A 21,049-nucleotide genomic window follows, 5' to 3' on the forward strand; every position below is an offset into this window, starting at 1 on the left:
AGAATGATAACGCTTGACGCGGAAAAAAGGCTGAGATTTTTCTTTACGTGCAAGAAGTACAAACAGATAGCGTTTCAAAAAGTACAAACAGATCGTATTTGATTTGAATGCAAACGTGCAACTACTTAAAAAAAATTGTGACCCAGTTTCAATGCGAAAAAAAGAATTTGATCAGATGAACCCAAATTCAATCAAATTACACATTTAAATCTCATTTTAAGACATACATCCAACGGTGACATCGTCAGGTTCGGACCAAAGGTCCAATCGTTCAAAACCAATTTGCACCCCCACCGTCCATGACAGATAGCACAACACGCTACACTTTAACAACCTCACGCAAAGTGCCTCAAAGGCAAGGAGATTATTTTGCCCCATCTTCAGCCTTGGAAAATGAAAAAAGCCCACTAAATGAAACTTGATAGATGTGTTCAGCACGATTGATTTACTAAAAATGGACACTTGGATCATGAATTTTAGATGAAAAAAATGATATTTGAAACCTTGAAAATTTATGAAAATTGTAGACTGTTGATTTTTGAAACCTTATAAAAACCTATTCATGCATCAGAATCAAATGTTCCAAAAAACAACACTAGAAATTCATGAACATCCACTATCATGTTTTATTTAGTAGGTTTTCCTTTCCCCTCCAGCCTTTAATACGTGCATCCAAAACACAGCTGGAACCAAAAAATTGGAGTCTACCGTTCAGCAGATAGCAGCAGCCCAAAGTCTCATGGACAATCGGTCCCAGAATTTTTTATTTTTTATTTTGGGATGAGACAAAGGAAAACCCTCAATCACCAATCGCACATTGACAGGGCTTCAGTTGATAAAACCCTTGATGCACTGGAGAAGACACCCAGCTTCCACCTAGAGACGAGGGATGAAACCTGCTGGGTTTCGAACCATGGTTATCTCATAACCACGATTGTCCCTACTCAAAAAGATGGAGCCCTTGTGGTTAGTCCCACACGCTTATGGTGTGTCCTTTTGATTCTTCCGAATGCCCAACTCCTAAACAGGACCAACCAAGCAGGCCTTCACCCTAGACGCTTATATGGTGTCCCTCTCAAGAGCTCCAGCTACGAACCCCAGACAGAACCAAATCCGGAGAAGATTGGATTGCAAGATTGGTAAGCATAGCTTCACCGAGCAGTCCAATTCCAACTTGGAGCAGTAAGAGAAGACGCCTACTTGTATCATGCTTGTTATATACTCGGCTCCCAATATCTCATCAACAGACATTGAAACCATAGCAAGTATATATACACACAAGAAAAGGTTTTAACTATTCAGAAGAGTCAGAGAGCTAACTAAAGGAATACATGATACCTCGGCTACGGAAGATTGAGAATGCCAAAAGAAAGCTTTTGGAAGAAAGTGACGATAACAAGGTCATCGTTATGAAACCACAGCCTGCTGTTTTATTTCTGATGCAACAAATGAACTAAGGAATCCCATCCTGCATGAGAGAACAAACACGAAAAAAACCTACCGCACAGGTTGTTGATTATAGTGGCTCTTCTCCTTCTTCTTTGCAGCAGCAAGCCTAGCACTCCGAGCAGCAGCCTCGATTGCAGCCGTTTTTGCAGCAGCATCCAAGTCTTTCCCAGATTTCTTCTTCTTCAAAGAAGCCACCTTCTTCAGCCGCTCTTTCAGGTCAATCTGGGAAGTCTCTTCCTCAGCCTGGTCAGCCTCTGCAGCTTCCTCTGGGGCTTGAGTGGTAGCACCATTGGGCTGGTCCTGAGGTTCTTTTCCTTCCTTGGCTGACTTCTCTTTCTTCGCTTTCTTCTTTTTTGCAGTTTTGCTTTCTCCCTCTTTCCTCTCTGTAGTTCCATTCAGCTCCTCGGATGTCTGCTCTTCTCCACCTACCACAGCAGATCATCCCGGGACAAAATAAAAAGAGTTTGAGACGTGGTACTTAAATCCCCAGGGACAAGCAAGTGTGTGCAACTACTAAAATGGGCATACATACCATATGCCAATAAAACTTAGGATAGAGAGAATAGATAACATTAACATTCACAATGTAAAATTGGGTAATTTAATCAGCTTGGGGAATATTTCTGCACATCTAAAGAAAATTCTATATCTTGACGAAGAAAACTTATTACTCAGAAAATCAGTTGATAAATTTTACAAAACAAAAACTGATATCTAGACAGATAAAACTTATTGGTTAGAAAATCAGCCCAGGAAACTTGACAAAATCAAAACACAATAAAACATGCAGGTTATCAGTATTAGGCTGTTTTAAAAGACCAAAAATAACTCAAGCATTGGACAAGTCTACTAGACGTGGACCCCTTGAGAGCTAAACAATTCAAGATAGCACATTCGAGCCATGCAGTTCAGCAGTGCATTCAAGCCTGCCTCAGCCAGAGCGAAGTTGTCACTTGCCCTAACCAACACCAAGTCAGATTAATGACATTTCAAATCTTGTCATTACCTTGTGATTCTTCTTTTTCACTGGGCTTGTTCATGCCCAGCTCAGCCAAAACAGCATCAAGTTCTGCTAGCTCCTTCTTCTTCAGTTCCTTCTTAGAGAGCTGCCTTTCAGTCTCTTTTGGAGTCACAGCAGCTTGAAGTGGTTTCTTTACTACCGGTTCAACAGGTGCAGGCACATCATCCTCATGCTCATCATCATCAACATCATCACCTTCATCCAGCATATCATCGTCAGTTTCACTTTCCTGTGGATTCCCAAGAGAAAAAACATAAAAGAATCAACAGAGGAAGAAAGAAGAAACAAAAAGAAACAAAAAAGAATGAATAGAGGAAGAAAGAAGAAACAAAAAAACTGCCTATCTCTAATAAGAATCAAGCTTCCAGCCAAAAGTTTCTAAAATAGATAAATAATTCCACTCATACAAGGAAGTGAATTCCAGCTAACAGTTTCTAACAGAGAATGAACCTGGATAAATAAAACAACTTGAAACATCCAACATGCAACGGTTGGCAGGCTAGTGTCAAAATCAAACTATAGGTCCTCCTGACACACCCCACCTGAATCTCAATTTTCTCATCTAGCCCAATCAACTTTGACACAGATGCAAATACCTGTGTTTTTTCTGCTTTTTACCAAATTCCAAACTATAAAGCAAAATAGAAATCTCAAAACACCAATGCAGATGGAAAGCCATACTCATCTGCTTCCCAGGAGCGAAACCAAAAATAAAACAAAGAAGCATTGTTTGCCAATAATTTAAAACACCATTTTATCTAAAACACACATTCAGATATATAAGCCTCACATAACCTATTGATCATTCTGTCATGTTACAAAGCATATAGTTCTCTTCAATGAGAATCCAAGCAACATGCATGAAATCTACATCGCTACAGTCATTCTAATTTCCATGGCCATTTGGAGCATGATGGTGTGCCAAAACTTATGAATTTTTTTCCACCGCCAACCTCAGACAATTTTACAGGATGTATTAGTGCTAACACTACCTATTCAACCAGAACACAATCCATTTCGTTCAGAAATCAACACCTTGTAGCTTCCCTACCCTCTTTTCATCAGAATCTGGTTACACTCAAAACAGAGAAAGGACATCTATCATGAAGGATCAAGCCCTGGTTGACCTATATGGGAATGTGGAACTACCAAAAAAACATGCAAAATAGTCATATTTCACCCTTAAAAGCCTGAGGCCAGGACCCAGATTCAATCTGACTGATGTCTACCATCTGACGCATACATTACAGGTGCTGGCTCCCGCCAAACCATCACATCAAAAAACTTGGTGCCTAGGCTGAGACCTGTATGATTATCAATAGGTTGTGACTCGTGATATGCAAGGTCAACAATCCCAGGCCCAAAAGTTGGGCCAAACATGAGCCAAATGAAGACAGCCGCCAAAGCTCATCATCTGTCGAGCCCAGTATCCACAACCTCAGCCCCTATATTTCACATTCCAAAACAAGAAGCTAATTTCTTGACTCTGAAACCTTTACAGAGAAAATTTGTACTCATTTACCTATCATCCCAAACATTATTAAAAACACAAATTTCTGGCAATACCAATCTGGAGCCACCTATCTCAAGAAATAAAAAAAAAAAAATACAAACATATAATGGACCAACAGATTTTTAACTGACCATGAGCCACATTCATATGTAGTCAACCTAACCAACCAAGCAAGGCACGTCTCACTTCAACCAGATAATGGGATGTTTTTCCTTCTTGCAGTGTTTACGTTTCAAAACATCGGGATCAGGGCAAAAAGAAAGCCATACAGAACAGAAGGTGACAAACAGTACAAATGCAAATTATAAGAATGAATGCAAAGTGAGGAAAAGTAGAAACTTGTATGTATCATAGTGTATCGTACGATATGCTACAATACATATCGCTACTTTTTAAAAAAACTATATGATACATATCACAATACGAGTGTGTATCATATCCGTATTGTGCGTATCGTACAATAGGGTGTCAACGCACTTTAAAAAGGCCTGAAAATAATTTAGTGTTTTGGGTTTTTAAACACCTGTTGAGGGCCGACTCCCTCATTTGTGTAGAGGTAATTAGAGAGGTATCCACGTACCCTAGGAGTAGTGAGAGGGATTTGAGAGCCAAACTATGTGCAAGGAAGGAGGCTTTTGCGATTTCATCAAGAGTGCTCATCATTTTTTCACTCAAGAAAGTGAGTTAAGGTAATAAAACCTTATTCTTTGCTTCTTATTGAGTTGTTTTTGGAGAAGATGACATCAAATGATCCCGCATCACAATGGGGCACTTGGGTAATGAGTGAAAACCGATTGAAAACCGAGTGCAACTATTGTCATTCTATTTTTTCGGGTGATATCTCTTAGTTAAAACATTATTTTAGATTGGGACATGTTAGACTGTTGGCTGCATGTCAAGGAATTTGTCGGATGCCGTGAAAATGACAATGCCAACAATTACTAACTGGTCTGAGAAAAAAAAGCTAAGAAAAAGAGATGAATGAAGTAGAAATGAAGTATATGCAGCCTTGGAAGGACGAAGATGAGCTCTCTACTTCTGATCTTATAGCTCCTGCTATAATATCATAATCGACAAGGAAATTGATTAAGGTCCTTGACTTTTGTCCACTTATCTGCCATGATGTAACACCCAGTTTCTCTCCATTATTGTCTCATCTCATCACAATATGTCTTCACTTCGTTCACATTAGTATCTAAAATTTTTATTCTCAAAGCATGATATGAAAACATTTTATATTCAAGTTTGATATTTATTGTGGCATCTGTTATGACTTGAAAATGAAAAGAATTTACCGAATTAAAGGAATGCAGTCATCGTAGAACCATCTCTCAATTGCAACGTTCACCTGCTCGACTAAATGTTGAAGAGTCGTAGCAGTACATATGTCAGGTTGTGCTCAAGAGAATTCTTAGGAGGAAAAAATCTCCTAATAGAGTCTCTAGTTGTACATCATATCGAATAACTCCCTTTTACTCCTTTTTCTCTTTCTCCACTTTTTTTGTTTTCGCGACACTACTATTACTAGCACCAACCACACCTTCACCTTCATTGCATAATTTCCTATTTTCCCAAAAGAACTATGTTTTTAAAGTCAATTGATTTGTCTGATACACCCAAGACAACATATATATTGCTCAGGTTTTTTAATTAAGTCGTGGAAGAGGTTCAACCTCAAAACATTGTTAAATTCATTACTCATAATGCAACAAATTATAAGGCAACAGGTACAAAATTAGCAAAAAATTATGGGTCATTCTTTTAGACCTTGTGCGCTGCCCATTGCATAAACATCATGATTGAAGACATCGACACATACAATTGAATGTTGTCAAGAAATTACTAAATTTATCTATAATCATACATAAGTTTTGAGCCTAATGAGAAAATATACTAATGATGATGAGTTGATTCGTAATGCAATAACTAGATTTGCTACGAATTTTTTGACAGTGCAAAGTCTAGTAAAGAATAGAAGTGCACTAAAAATGTTTTCAGCAGATGAATAGAATGGAGATCCCCATTCACAAAAAAGAAAGCCAAGAGAAATTATAGATATTGTATTTAGAAGTGAATTCTAGGATTCATATGTAAATTTTGTTGAGAGTAACTATACATTTGGTAAAGGTGTTTTGATTGGTTGACAGTAAAGACAAACCAGCTATGGGTTATCTCTATCAGGCCATAGATAAGGCAAAAAAGGTTATTAGAGATAATTTGAATGGAAAGAAAACATTGTACTTGCCTATATGGAACATCATTGATCATAGGTGGACTGGGCAACTTCATCAACCTCTTCATGCTGAAACATATTATTTAAATCTTGCATTTAGATAATCCACTACATTTAAAATGGACAGGAAAGTCAACAAGAGTCTACCGGATTGCATCCAAAGGTTGAACCCTGATTATGGCATTCAAGATAAGATTCATAAGGAAGTGAAACTTTATGACAATGCATTGTATGATATGGGGAGATCTGAAGCAGTGCGGAACTGTACTACTATGCATCCCGGTAATTTATTTTGTCTATTTCAATTTTAATTTCATATTGTTACTTAGTTACGATGTTTTGTATGATTGTATCTGTTATTGTGTTATTGATTTCTCATTTTCATGTTTTTTTTCAGATATGTGGTGGACCATGTTTGGAAATGATATTCCAAACTTGAGAGTTTTTGTCATTCGCATTCTAAGTCAAACATGTAGTGCAAGTGGGTGCGAAAGAAATTGAAGTGTCTTTGAGTAAATACATACAAAACAAATAAATATATTAGAGCACAAAAGACTCAATGACCTCGTGTATGTTCGCTATAACTTATGGTTAAGGCAAAGATATATAAGTTTATAAAGTTTATTTATCATATTTATGTGTTTATTTAGTGTTTTTTATGCATACAAAACCCAACTAATTTTAATTTTTCATGTTAGCTTTTTAGGCAAATAGAAAATCTATCATTAAGGAGGCATAAAGAACAATTTGATCTTATTAGTTTAGAAAACTTTGATGTATTAGATGCATGAGTTTAAGAAGAAGCAAACCTTTTGAATGAAGAGGACATTCAATGGATAAACGTGAAAGGAGCTCAAGACGTAGATGACGAAGAGTCCATGTACATTGAAGATGATTTGAATGTCGAAGAAGGAGAATAAGAAAAAGAACAACAAGAAGAAGATAATGATGATTGATGATACACTTTTAAAAAACTTGGTTATATAACTGTTAAGTATTCATAAACTTGGCTACTTTATGTAATATAAAAGTATGAATATTGTGGCATGTTCTTAATTGCAAGATATTAATATTTTGCATTGTTCTTGTGAGATACTTGATGATTGATTATGTCTTCTGTAACTCATAGAGACATAAATGCTTCATATGTAATTTTACGACTGCATTTTGTGCATTTCATCATTGTTTCGTATGTTATGACTTTTAAATTTTTTTGCTAATTTTATGATTTTTAAATGTATGATATTTTACGATACAATACGTATCTTATTTTGGGCCCGACCGATACAGGTTACGATACGATCAGTGTTATTAAAAACGCGCCTCAAGGCGCAAAAAGCGCGCCTCACCTCAAGGCGAGAGGCTTTTTGCCTTGAGGCGCATGTGTAAAGCGCAAAACCCTCGAGGCGTGCGCCTCATAGGCCTTGAGGCGCACGCCTAAAGGCGAGGCGCGCCTCAGGCTGAGGCGTACACGCCTCAAAGCCTTTGGTCAAATGAGGGTCAAAACCCTCATTCGACCAAAAATTAGGGATAAACATACTGCCCCTGACCCTTTATGTGTTGATTTTAGTTTTTTCGAACCCCTCTTTCTGTTTTTTTTTTCTCACAACAATCTCTCCCTCTTGACTCTCACAGTTGCAGCATTCTCTCTGTCTCTCTCGTGGTGGACCCGAAACAGGCACGCCTCTCTCGTGGTGGAGCCGAAACAGGTACGTCTCCCTCTAGGCTTTCAGCCGGTTCTCCTGGCAGATGATGGCGTAGCGGGTGAGCCCGTTGGCATTCTCGTGGATGGAGAGCTCAGAGGGCTAGTTGGGTCTGATCTTCAGGACAGCCCTCCACTTGGGAAAGCGAGCGTCGGCGTTGTAGTATTTTGCGCACCGCTTGCCAAGGCCATCGAGCCCCTGAGTGGTGGTCTCGTCGTTGGTGCCCTTGTCGACCTTGATGACCGGGAGGACTCCGCCCTCCTTAAGCACCTCGACGAAGGGCTTCCCGGAGGCGGTCTTCTTATAGAGGGTCTCCTCGAAGAGGATGACTCCGCTCAGGTACTGGAGGGTGTCAGGGGTGCAGAAGAGGAGCTCGTGGAGGGCGTGTATGAATCGCAGGAGCCGCTTGAGAGGGGACTGATGAGGAAAAGCCATGTTCCTCCTCGGTCCACTGCCATCCCTAAAAGTATTTTAATTATTTTACTAATGGAGATTGGGGATGGGGGATCGAGGTGGGGCGGGATGAGGAAAAGCGTAAGTGAAGTCCATTCCCGCACGGGTTTTGATTTTAACCTCCATCCCCCCGGTCCAAAGGGGGCGATGCATAGACCCATTTTTCCCTAGTCCACTGCCATCCCTAATTGGATGGTTCACAATAAAAAAATAATTTTCAGTAGTTTTTTATAACTCCGCCTGTGTATAACTGTTTAGTTATACATTGTCGGTCCCAAGCCCGGATAAAGGAGGGTTGTGGTAGGCCTGTGACAGCCAGCATAAAAACTTAGTCATACCCTATGAATATGAACCAATATGAGAATTTCGTTGGGGCGTTCCCTACTGAGCGACGCGTTGTACTCTATAGGCCCGGAGACAATGATAAATGGGCAAGGGTTGCTAGGTCATCGCCCGGAAGCGACGCGTCACACCGGCGCCCGAGTGTGGTGTCAAATAGGCAAGGGTCCCCTCACTTTGTTGGACGGGTGGGGGTAAAGAAGTTAGTCCAAGACCATAAAATTATGTTAGCCACTTGGAACATAGGATCTTTAACTGGTAAGTTGGTAGAGTTAGTAGATGTTATGTGTAGGAGAAAGATTGATATTTTATGTTTACAAGAGACCAAATGGGTAGGTGAGAAAGCAAAAGTGATAGAACCTTGGAGATATAAGATTTGGTATACAAGAATAAATAGGAATAGGAATGAAGTAGGGATTGTTATGAGTTGTGAGTTTATAGATAACGTAGTTGAGGTCCGTAGGAAGGGTGATAGGATTTTACTTATTAAATTAGTATTAGGTTCGGAGATTATTAATATTATTAGTGTTTATGCACCTCAAATAGGTTTAGATGATTTCATTAAGCATCAATTTTGGGAAGATTTAGATGGAGTAGTACAAGGGATATCTTATGGAGAAAGGCTTTTCATCGGCGGTGACCTTAATGGGCATGTAGGTATTAGTAGGGATGGATTTGAGAGTATCCATGGAGGCTATGGTATAGGAGAAAGAAACAAAAGTGGAGAAAGGATTTTAGATTTTGGTTTGTCATATGATATGATCTTAGCAAACACTTTGTTTAGGAAGATGGAGTCTCACCTAGTAACATTTAAAAGTGGGGTTAATACGAGTCAGATAGATTTTTTCCTACTTAGAAAGAGAGATAGGGGTTGTTGCATCGATTGTAAGGTTATACCGGGAGAAAGTGTAGCTACACAACATAGAGTCTTGATTTTAGATCTTAGAATTAGACAATGTCGCAAAATAGATAGACATAGGATAGATCCTAGAATTAAGTGGTGGGCACTGAAAGGAGCCAAACAAGGAATGTTTGTAGAGCAGGTTGTTAAGGAAGCTGATTGGTGTCTTAAGGAGGATTCAGAATCAATGTAGAATAAGATAGCGGGTGGCATGAGAAAGGTGGCTAAGGAGGTATTAGGTGAGTCTAAAGGTAGTGCACCGCTAGGTAAGGATACATTGTGGTGGAACAAGGATGTCAAATTAGCTATTAAGGTTAAAAGAGAGTGTTATAGAAATCTAAGTAAGAGTCGTGATAATGAGAATTTGGAGAAGTATATGATAGCAAAGAAGGAAGCTAAAAATGTAGTTCGGAACGCGAGGGATAAGGTATATAAGGAGGTTTATGACAAGTTGGATACCAAAGAGGGCGAGAAGGATATTTATAGGCTTGCAAAGATGAGAGATAGGAAATTGAGGGATCTGTGTATGGTTAGATGTATCAAAGATGAAACGCAAAGAGTTTTAGTCAAAGATGAGGAGATTAAGGAGAGATGGAAAGATTATTTTGATAAGCTTTTTAATGAAAGTCATGCTCAGGATCTTGGAGACTTCTCTGTTCCTTTTCATGAGATGAATCGTGACTTCATGCACAAGATTCAAAAGAAAGAAATTGCAGAGGCTTTGAAAAAATGAAATCAAGAAGGACAGTTGGCCCAGATGGTATACCTATCGAGGCTTGACAATGCTTGGGAGAGAAAGGTTTAGAATGGTTGAAAAATCTTTTTAACAAGATTTGGCGAACAAATAAGATGCCTAATGAGTGGAGGAAGAGTACTTTGGTGCCTCTATATAAGAATAAGGGTGATATACAAGATTGCACAAACTATCATGGTATAAAACTTATGAGTCATACTATGAAACTTTGGGAGAGGGTGATCGAGTTTAGGTTGAGGAAGGTTGTCATGATATTAGAGAATCAATTTGGTTTTATGCCTGGAAGATCAACTATGGAAGTTATACATCTTCTTAGACAACTTATTGAGAGAAATAGAGAGAGGAACATAGATTTGCATATGGTTTTTATTGATTTAGAGAAGGCATACGATAGAGTACCTAGGGACGTTCTCTGGTGGACAATTATGAAGAAAGGTGTTTCTCTCAAGTACATTAGTATAATTAAAAATATGTATGAAGGAGTAGTAACCAATGTCCGCACTTGTGGAGGGTGACAACCAATTTTCCTATAACGGTTGGGTTACATCAAGGATCTGCTTTAAGCCCTTTCCTATTTGCTATAGTGATGGATGAGCTTACGAGATCAATTCAAGAAAATGTGTTGTGGTGTATGTTGTTTGCTGATTATATTGTTTTGATTGATGAGTCTAGAGCTGGGGTTAATGCTAAGTTAAAATTATGGAGACAGACATTGGAAGCACGAGATTTTAAGTTGAGTAAGAGTAAGACAGAATACATGAAATGTCGGTTTAGTAAGCAACGAAGTAGTGATGAGAGTGTAGTGAAGCTTGGTGAGCAAGAAATACCGGTGGATGATTGTTTCAAATATTTGGGATCTATCATTCAAAAGTATGGAGAAATTGATGGAGATGTAAATCATAGGATAAAGGTTGGGTGGATGAAATGGAAAAGTGCAAATGGAGTATTGTGCGATCATAGAATGCCATTGCGGTTGATAGGAAAGTTTTATAGGACGACTATTAGGCCCGCTTTACTATATGGTACAAAATGTTGGGCTGCCAAGAGACATCATATTCAAAAAATGAGTGTAGCTGAGATGCGTGTGCTGAGATGGATGTGTGGAAATACAATAAAAGATAAGATTCGGAATGAGGAGATACGTAAGAAGGTAGGCGTTGCACCCATTGAAAATAAGATCAGAGAGAATCGTTTACGGTGGTTTGGATATATTCGGCGAAGGCCTAATGATGCTCCAGTTAGAAGGATGGAGAAATGGGAAAATATATTAGTTAAAAGAGGTCAGGGTAGGCCTAGGAAGACATGGATGGAGGTGATAGGAAAGGATATGAATGCTTTGAACCTCACCGAGGACATGGCATTGGATAGAAATGATTGGAGGAGAAGGATTCATGTGGAAGACCCAGAATGATTTTCTTTTTTGGTTCATATCGCCGACCCCAATTGTTTTGGGATGAAGGCGTAGTTGTTGTTGTAGTAGTTTTTGATATTGTGAACTAGATAGAATCAATGCACATTGATTACAAACTTAACTAATTATATATATATATATATATATTAAATTGATTTCTTAGTAGTCAAGGAATGGAAACATCGAACTTGTGTGTCCAACTTTTCAAAATAAAAAGCATTCGAGTAGTTTGAGTCTCTAAAAGTCAAGTGCAATTTCCTTTTATCTTAGGGAGACCTCTTTCTTTGACCAGCAGGGCACTTGAGAGGAAAAAAACTAAAAAATAAAAAATCAAGGGAAAAAAAGGAAGAAAAGACAAAACATGAGCAATGTATTTTCATGCAAATCGGTTCTTCTCATCCCTTTCGTCATCCTTGTCATCAAAGTGGAAATAACAACGAATGAGCACAATTGATCATTAGGATCGCTTGCGCACGATAGATCGAATTACAGTGCCAATATACCGGCTTGTAGTCCTCGGTTTGGCTATCATCTAATGGAAAAACTCAAATCTATCAGAGCGAAGAGATAATTTGATCGATTACTCGATAGATAAAAAAAACAAACACAAATAACAAAAGAGAAAATCGACAAATAATAAGCAGATACTGTCATGGTTTGATGTTAGGTGTATGATATACTCTCATGGTTTGATGTTAGGTTTTATATGTTAATCTCATATTTTTTAGAATAATCTCATATATTTTAATTTTTGTTAGTTAATCTCATATATTTTCCAGTTATGTAATCAATTTTTTAGTTACTTTTATATGTTAATCTCATATATTTTAACTTTTATAGATTAATCTCATATATTTTAACTTTTGTAGGCTAATCTCATATATTTTTTAGTTATGTAATCAGTTTTTTAGTTACTTTTATATGTTAATCTTGTTATTTCATCAATAAAGCATTTCTTTATTTATTTGTATTTTTAGATATTTTTTTTATAATTTTTTAAAAGTTTTCAAAAAAAAATTTGAGGCTTACGCTTTACGCCTCGCCTCGGTTTTTGGTGGAGCGCCTCGCTACGCCTCAACGCTTTTCACAACACTGGATACGATACTTACAACCTTGCCCAAAATGCCATTTGTGACCAATACAATTATATATTTTGCCACTTAGCGAGAGAAAGGAGCAAATTTTAGTCCATCATGGAGGACTCTCACTATGTTGTTCCCACCCGAGCTAGGAAAAACAATAGCAGAATATATGAAATTCATAAAATAATCCATACAATCTGCCGTGGAGCTTTACTGGTTTTGTTGGTGTGGGGCACATAAACTAGAACAAATAACACCTGCATTCAATGTCCATTGGACAAAATTTTCACTTTTAACATTTGTAACCAAGCAAACCCAACAAAGCAACAGTCAAATTTAAGACCGAAACATCATTGAACAACAGCTAAGATTTGGGATTCATGACTACGTCAAACACATCACTTAGTATGTGCCTCACGTCAATACCATAACATGACACTGACAACGACATTGGACACAATATGAATGCAGTCAACCCTGTGCCAGACATTATCAGCACCATGTCCCAAACTTTTGCAAATTTCCTTTTTTTTCCTCATCTTATCTGCTTTACTGGTTTTGTTGGTGTGGGACGCACATAAACTAGAACAAATAACACCTGCATTCAATGTCCATTGCACAAAAAGTTTAAGTTTTAACATTCTTAACCAAGCAAACCCAACAAAGCAACAGTCAAATTTAAGACCCAAACATTGAACAACAGCTAAGATTTGGGATTCATGACAATGACAAACACGTCACTTAGTATGTGCCTCGCGTCAATACCAACATGACAGTGACAAAGACATTGGACAAAATATGAATGCAATAAACCCTGTACCAGACATTATCAGCACCATGTCCCAAACTTCTGCAAATTTCCTTTTTTTTCACATCTTGATCCTTTTTTTTGTAGTTATTTTCATTTCCTTTTTCGAAATTGCCATTGATTATCTGATCTCAATTTACAACTAGATTTATAATTTATTGTTTATTAATTGTAAGGGCTTAAATCTGTTTTCAAGATGACAATCATGTTTGCTGTTATGGATTTTGAATATGCATGTGTGTGTACAGCCTTGATCCATGTCCTAGTTTTACAGAAGCCCATGTTGTAGCAGTCAGGTATGGCACTTCATCCCAAGTGTCTCTAGTGCTCCTCCAATAAAGCAGTTTTTGGTTAACTAACCTTATTCTTGATTTTCTTTGCGAATTTTAGCAACAAGCAACAAAACTTTAATAGGCACAAGGGAGTAGCATTTTCCGAGAAAAAAGCTTCCCCTAGAAACCAACTTTCTTAGGAAGGTTTTAAGACAATAAAGCACATCTACCACACCAGAAATGTGTAACTAATAAAGTCCTTTCAAAGAGCGAAAATATACTCAACAATCTTATAATTTTCTTTTCTTTTTCTGAAATAAAAAAGGACTTTATCAAAAAATAGAAAAAAATTGCCTCCTTCCATCAAACTGGGTGACATCAAGTATTTAAACACAGACAAGTATTTCCCAAGGAATGAAACACTTATGACAACAATAACCATAAAGATGCATGCCAGTTTATTCATTGTAAATACAATTGTCAAGTGGAAATAACACACAAGCCATATCTATAATGTACATATCAATTTCAAAATATGCAGTGCCCTTCCTGCAGTTTGACTTGCACAAATCATGCTCAGCCATGGGCCAGTTATTTCAGTGTTAATATAGATGACTGAAGGGCAAAACCAGGGGTTAGAGAACACCCTCTAGATAATTTAAATCGAGAGATCGTTTCATAAATGACAAATTAGTTGAACCATAGAGCGTGTATATGATTCAAGTTGATATGGAGAGCAAGATAAAACTGTTTGGTTAAAACTTAAGACAAAAATTACAAAGTAGAGCAAAAATGGTCACAAAAATCAGTGGATGTGAATTTAGAACAAATTTCTTCCCTTCATATCCCCACATAATCACCTAGAAAAATCTTAGAACGAAAAGGCATGCAAAATAAAATTGTTATCTCCTCTGCAAACAATGAGCGCACAAAGGAAACTTTGATAAGAAAAGAGACGATTATTCAACTATTTAAAATGAAGTCCGGAAGAAACATCTAAAAGCGAAGAATATTCATCGAATATAATTACGGTTAACATAAATAAGCATGATACAGAATAAAAATGAAATGGAACAGCCACAAGCCCACACCACAAAAAATACAAATAAGAATTTGTTTTCCGCATCCACAATATTCATCGCCAACACCACACACTAACAACAATCTATTAAAATCCCCATTTGAAGGGCAGGGAGAATCAACAAATCATAACCACGAGTCCAAAAAGTGAACGTTCTTACCTCAACGACGCTCGAGGAATCCTTGGTCTGCTGCTGCTCCGACGAACCCCAAACCGACTGAGGCGGAGCAGTTGTGAAATAGTAATCATCGTCATCGTCGACATCAGCCCACGATTTAACGGTGAGCGGTGCGGGAGCCCAAAAAACCTGAGTCTCGGGTTCCTTTGCCTGAGTCTTCGAACCCTTGTTCTTCGATGATTCCTTGTCAGATTTCTTCTTTCGGCGGAGGCTCTCGAGTGCTGCGAATCCGTTCGATCTGTTTATCCCCAAGGGCCCATCGTCCCTCCTGCTTGACCCTCCAACCATTTCTAGCGAAAGCTACACCAGACCTCACGCTCCCGAAGGAAAGCCACGCCTAGACCGTCCAAGCAACTAGGGTCTCCGAAACGAACCTTGATTTTACAAGGGCTACAGATTCAAGGAAAAGAGGCGTTGCAAACTGGATTCCCTTGTACCAGGAAGAAATATGGCTCAATCTCCCCTCCGATCTTCAAGTGAGATACGAATTCGAATAAAACAGTGCTTGCTCGAGCCTTTAGGAATCCCCTTCTGCTCAGTGGCACCGAGAGCTTCCAAAATCTTCAGAAAGCCACCGATCGGATCGAAGATACGGTTGCAAACCTCTTAAAATCCCAGAAGCTGAGAGAAATTTCGCCGCCCCGATCTTTCAAAACACAGAAGTTAGGGTTTCAACCTCTCACAAAACTAAGTGTTGGGCCTTCGATTATTGCTTGATCAAGATAGGATTTCTATCCTTCGTAAAACGTAAGAAAAAACCTGAACGTCAACGCAAACGAAAAACTTCACCCGGATAGGCGATAAAAACACGAAAAAACTAGCGTTAAGGATCGCAAGGACTCTCGCAAAACGCTCAAAAATAGGGTTTCCGCGGGTTCGAAAGTAGAAGAAACTCTAGGGTTTCAGGTGACGAAAAACAGCGGTATCAAAGGAGGAAAAGAGAGGGTGGGTGGGGGGGAAGAAAAAAAAATGTGGCTTCTCCGAATTCCGGAATTAGGGTTTCCGGAGAGATTGGGGGTTTGTGGCGACGGCGAGTCGGCGAATTTTCCCTCGGAAACGGGAGAAGGGAACGGAGGAGGAGAGGGAGGTGAGATTAGGGTTTCCCGCGATGAGATGGAAGATGTTGAAGAAGAAGCAGAAAACAAGAGAGAAAGAAGAATGGAGGAAACCAAAAGCCGAAGAAAACGCAAACCCTAGGGAATTCGTCGTGGCGATAAAACGCTCTCGCCTTCTCTCTCTGTCTAACGAAACAGAAACGAGGACGCCGGGTCGAGAAGGGGGAAGGGATAAATGGGTTTTTAGTTTTTACCCTTTTTACGTAACGTGGTGTTTTATTAGAGTTGGTATTGTTGTGAGACGCCCATATGAAGAAATCGATTTAGTCCGGATTCGAATCTATAAGGCTTTTTTCATAAAAAATTATGAATTTAAAATTATGTTAATTAAAAAAGAATTAATCAGTTTTTTTTTTAGTAAAGGTCGGGTTCGGTTCTTAGAAAATATATATTTTTTATTTAAGTACCTAAGATTTTATGTGTATAACATAAACAAAATTGGTACGTTTTTTTTTTTCATCATACTTTTAAATTTTGATATACATGATTTTATAACGAGTGTTGTATGATGAGTTTTTATATGGTTCAAAAAATCAACAGTCTAAAATCTTTATAAATTTTAAAAAAATTTAAAATATCATTTTTTTCATCAAAAACACATGGGCCAACATCGATTCCTAGTAAATTTACTATTTAACATGTTTTATTTAGTGCATTTCATTTAGCATGTTTCTTTCACACTTCTCTCTCTCTCTCTCTCTCAATTGAGAGAGAGAGAGAGAGTGTAGCCTAGTAAAGTCTACCAGATCTATTAAGACGTAGCTTACGCAGAAACAAAATCTGGGTCTGGGCTTGGATAGCAAAATACAGGCCTGATTACAAACCGCTAATTTACAAATATGTTACATATACAATTATAAAAGTATTGAATCATAATCATCTCTGAGGTCCCTCTTCCCCCCCCCCAAAAAAAAAAAAGCATCTCTGTGGTCAGATTCGGGTCTGATTGTAGGCCCGACCCAGTTTACGTTTTATTAGTCCATAATGACAACATTTTAACGTGAAAATTATCTTCAAGAGCTTCAATTTTCTCGGGTCTTTATGGAGATATCAGCAAAAAATGAACAAACACAAAAGATTTAAAAATATGAACAAGCTAAAAAAATATGTGAAAATAAATTAAATATTTTCTGAGATTTTGCTAATAAAAACGTAAACATCATGAATAATTGTGATATGCTCATTTAAGTGATAGTATTGCAATATTTTCACAGTATCGTGATATATTAAAAAATTTAAAAGTAGGTGGTAAAAGCTTCACCCGTTATTCTATTTTGGGGCGGGGCCCACCTGGACCATACCCATATCCGATATCCCTGATGTGGGATCCGGATCTGTTGAAATGCTCAAACCTTTGGATCTATACATAAATTATCAAGTCATACCCATAAAGGGGCCCACATTTATGGGTGAAACTTGGGAAATGGTAGGATGTGTCTCGGGTAGCCGATCCGACCTGAGCCTGGATACCCAGGTATGGGCATTCAAAAATGCCAACCTGAGTGTTATTTGGGTCGATCCAACCCGACTAGACACAAATAACGTGCAGGTCAGGTTTGGACTATGATTTTTGCGGGATATCCGACCTGACCCAGCTGACATTAGTGTTTTCTTATGTATTTTTATTTTATGCTAATGTGTGGTGGGTTTGGGATTTCATTTTGACCCACCGAGCCTGAACTTGAACCTGATTATTTGGGTGGGTTTGGTTGCACCCCGATGGGTTGGATACACCCTGCACCCATTGACAGCTATAGAAAAGGGGACAGCTTTGATTATTTGAACTATTGAGTTCTCAAATTCCTAAGGTTCAAATTGATTGGACTTGGTTGGATCATATCTGTATTCAGATTTGGATCAAATCCAATCAGTTTGTATTTTGTTATCTGTAAATTCGGTCGTTCCAACCCCTTTTTTACTAGATCCAATAATAACATACAAAAATCTGATCCAGATTCAAATGTACTTCAATTGATCTATTTTGGATTTGGACTTACTGCTTAAAATTTAGACTCAGGTTAAGGTGGACCATGAAGGTTAAGGTTTTCAGATCTATGGTAAGTTTGGGCCTTGATTGGAACCTGACCAAGTTCATCAACCCAGCAGTTCTAGTAATGTTGAAACATTGCAGTTCATGAAGTTCTTGGCCAAATTTGATCCGATGCTTAACTTTAATAAAACAGGAATCATGCTTTTCTTGAGACTTAAGGGAGTGATTTGACAAAAATCACATACTATTATTGTATTAGCCTTTTGTCCAACAAAACCAGACCAAAAGCCCAATGTAATTTAGGGATGAGAACGGATCAGATATGGGTCATGTTAGGCTTGGCCCGATACTAATATTTGTCTTTGGCAGGGCTAGATCAATATCCGGATCAGATATCCAAAAAACCTTCAATGTTTGGTTAGGATATAAGATTCTGTATCCACCAAAAATAGGTAAAACCTATTATTTTTTAAAGAAAAATGACAGCATTGTAAGGCTAATATGACACGTTTTTTCGAAATACCCCAGAATTTTTGTTATTCTCGCCATATCCAAAATCACAAATATCCCGTTTTAAAAAATCCTTTTTACTCATATCCAAAATCGCACATGCAGACTTTTTAAATATATGCAAATTTTCTCTCAAATATGTGATTGTTTTCTATAGAAATTGTCTATGTTCTCAGATCTATATCTATCCAATATGAAACTTACATTTTTATAGTGGCTGAAAAGCTGACACAGGCCTGTAACTTTTCTGTTTTGAGTCAGAATAAAAAATTTCTCTAAGATTCTCATTTTTGAGTTTCAAAACTGAAATGAAAGCATATTTTGTAAACTGAAACAGACACAACTAGTCTTTTTTTTGTGTATTTTATGCTATTTTTTGGCCACCTACGCTAAAAGTTAAGAAAAACAAAAAAAAGCCAGATCAAGGCGTTGGCTTTTCAATTCCACTAAGACAATCTTGATCTGATAAAGGATTGGGAAGAAACATTTTCTAAAATATATATTGTTTGGTTGTTCTAGTCTATTTCAGTTTTGAAAGTAAAAAATGGGAACCTTATAAGGGTTGTTGGCTCTTATTCAAAGCAGTAAAATTATAGGCTCGTGTCTCAGCTTTTCAACAACTATAAAATACAGGGTTTTGATATCGGATTAGAGATATAGATATGAGAACAGAGACTTTTCTGCAGAAAATATATATGTGATTTTTCTCATATATATATATATATATATATATATATGTGTGTGTGTGTGTGTGTGTGTGTGTTTTCTCCTAAACATATGATTTTCTCTTAAATACATGTAATTTTCTAAGTTAAATAGGATGTTCACACTTATTTTTATGTGAACTTATGAGGTATATGCAAACTTAGTCATATATTTGCGAACTTTCGAGGTTTGAGTTTAACAGGATGTTCATACTTATTTTTATGGGAGACTTTCTCATTTTATACAAACTTTCTCATTTTATTTGTATATTTTGTGCAAGCCTTCACATTTTATGCGGACTTTCTCATCCTTACATATATTTTATGTATACTTCCTCATCCTCGTGTATATTTTATGGACTTTCTCATCCTCACATATATTTTATGTGAACTTTCTCATCTTTGTCTATATTGAACATTCTATTTTTCAGATGATGTTTCTCTCGAACCACTCATCAGATCAAGGTGATCTTGGTAGCGTTAAAAAGCTAATGTTCTGAATTGCCTTTTTAATTTTTTTTATTTTTTTTTTAGATTTTATCTCAGTGCTCGTTTATCATTTTTCAGTGAATCAAGTATTATTGAAAATTATTTGTATTTAGTTTATTGTTTATTTTTTATATTTTTTTGAAATTATTTATTTTATGGGACAAATTATTTTCTAAAGATAGATTATTTGGTTGTTTCAGTATGCAAAGTATGTTTTTATTTTGATTTTAGAACTTAGATGAAATTTATAGTTATATGTCTTAGCTTTCCAACGACTATAAAAATACAAAATTTAAATTTTGGATCAGAGAGATACAAGCCTTAGAAAAAAGACTATTATGTGAAAAATAGTCACATATATTTTGGAGGAAGCAAGTTCACACGTGTAAAGAATAAAAAAGCCTTTTTAAATGCAGATATTTACGATTTTGAACCGGTAAGGAATATAAAAAATTGGAGAGCATTTCGAGAAATATATCAAATTAGCCATGCGGTACGGTCATTTTCTGTATTTTTTTATGTGTAAAGGTAAAACAAGTTGGCTTATGCTCTATTCTAACCCGAATCCAATTATATTTGCTTACCCAATTCTGAATTGGTTTGGGATGGACCTGACCTTATATATTTGTTGTGGATCCAACCTAGATTAGGTTACCTACCATCTGCATCTGACATATGGGTCAGGTCCAGTCATACTTAGAACACAGCTCTGCAATCCGTTTGCATCTTTTTTTTATGCGGGGATAACATGGAAAATCACCACACTTACGAGTTAAAAATCCCTTGTCCCTTTTACCCACTGGGAATTTGATTCAGGAGCTAAGCAGGGTCCAGGTTACATTTTTATATTTGGATTTTACTTAGTTTGTATTTGGATATTGGATCCAAATAATTGATCCATATTCAATAGAAAGCTAAATAGATTTAGGAAAGTTTGGGTTTATCAAGATTAGAAATTTCTCATCTAAGATGTGAAATCTAATAGTCTAATTTGAGTTGAGTTGAAACTCATGATTATTAAATTTTAAGTTTATTTCAGTTAT

At 37.2% G+C, this 21,049-nt stretch overlaps 1 protein-coding gene across 1 annotated transcript; it reads right to left on the reverse strand.

Moving 5' to 3' along the window:
* Window positions 1-1,272: 1,272 nt before the first annotated feature.
* LOC149815216 (uncharacterized) lies at window positions 1,273-16,461 on the reverse strand. Its single transcript, XM_089988696.1, has 3 exons — window positions 15,181-16,461; window positions 2,456-2,699; window positions 1,273-1,874 (listed from the first exon to the last, which is right to left on the reverse strand). Exons 1-3 carry the CDS (start codon window positions 15,484-15,486, stop codon window positions 1,498-1,500), a joined length of 927 nt encoding a protein of 308 aa, XP_089844822.1. The 5' UTR covers window positions 15,487-16,461; the 3' UTR covers window positions 1,273-1,497.
* Window positions 16,462-21,049: the final 4,588 nt, after the last annotated feature.

The sequence above is a fragment of the Nuphar pumila genome, chromosome 15 (genome assembly GCF_984573655.1).
Source record: "Nuphar pumila chromosome 15, dmNupPumi1.hap1.1, whole genome shotgun sequence".
NCBI lineage: Eukaryota > Viridiplantae > Streptophyta > Magnoliopsida > Nymphaeales > Nymphaeaceae > Nuphar > Nuphar pumila.

Coding starts and splice junctions, on each gene's coding strand:
- LOC149815216 (XM_089988696.1), bottom strand. CDS start 15,486: ATGGTTGGAGGGTCAAGCAGGAGGGACGATGGGCCCTTGGGGATAAAC. Junction 2,700..15,180: donor ATTCCTCGAGCGTCGTTGAG/GTAAGAACGTTC, acceptor GGGAATCCACAG/GAAAGTGAAACTGACGATGA. Junction 1,875..2,455: donor TGAAAAAGAAGAATCACAAG/GTAATGACAAGA, acceptor CTGCTGTGGTAG/GTGGAGAAGAGCAGACATCC.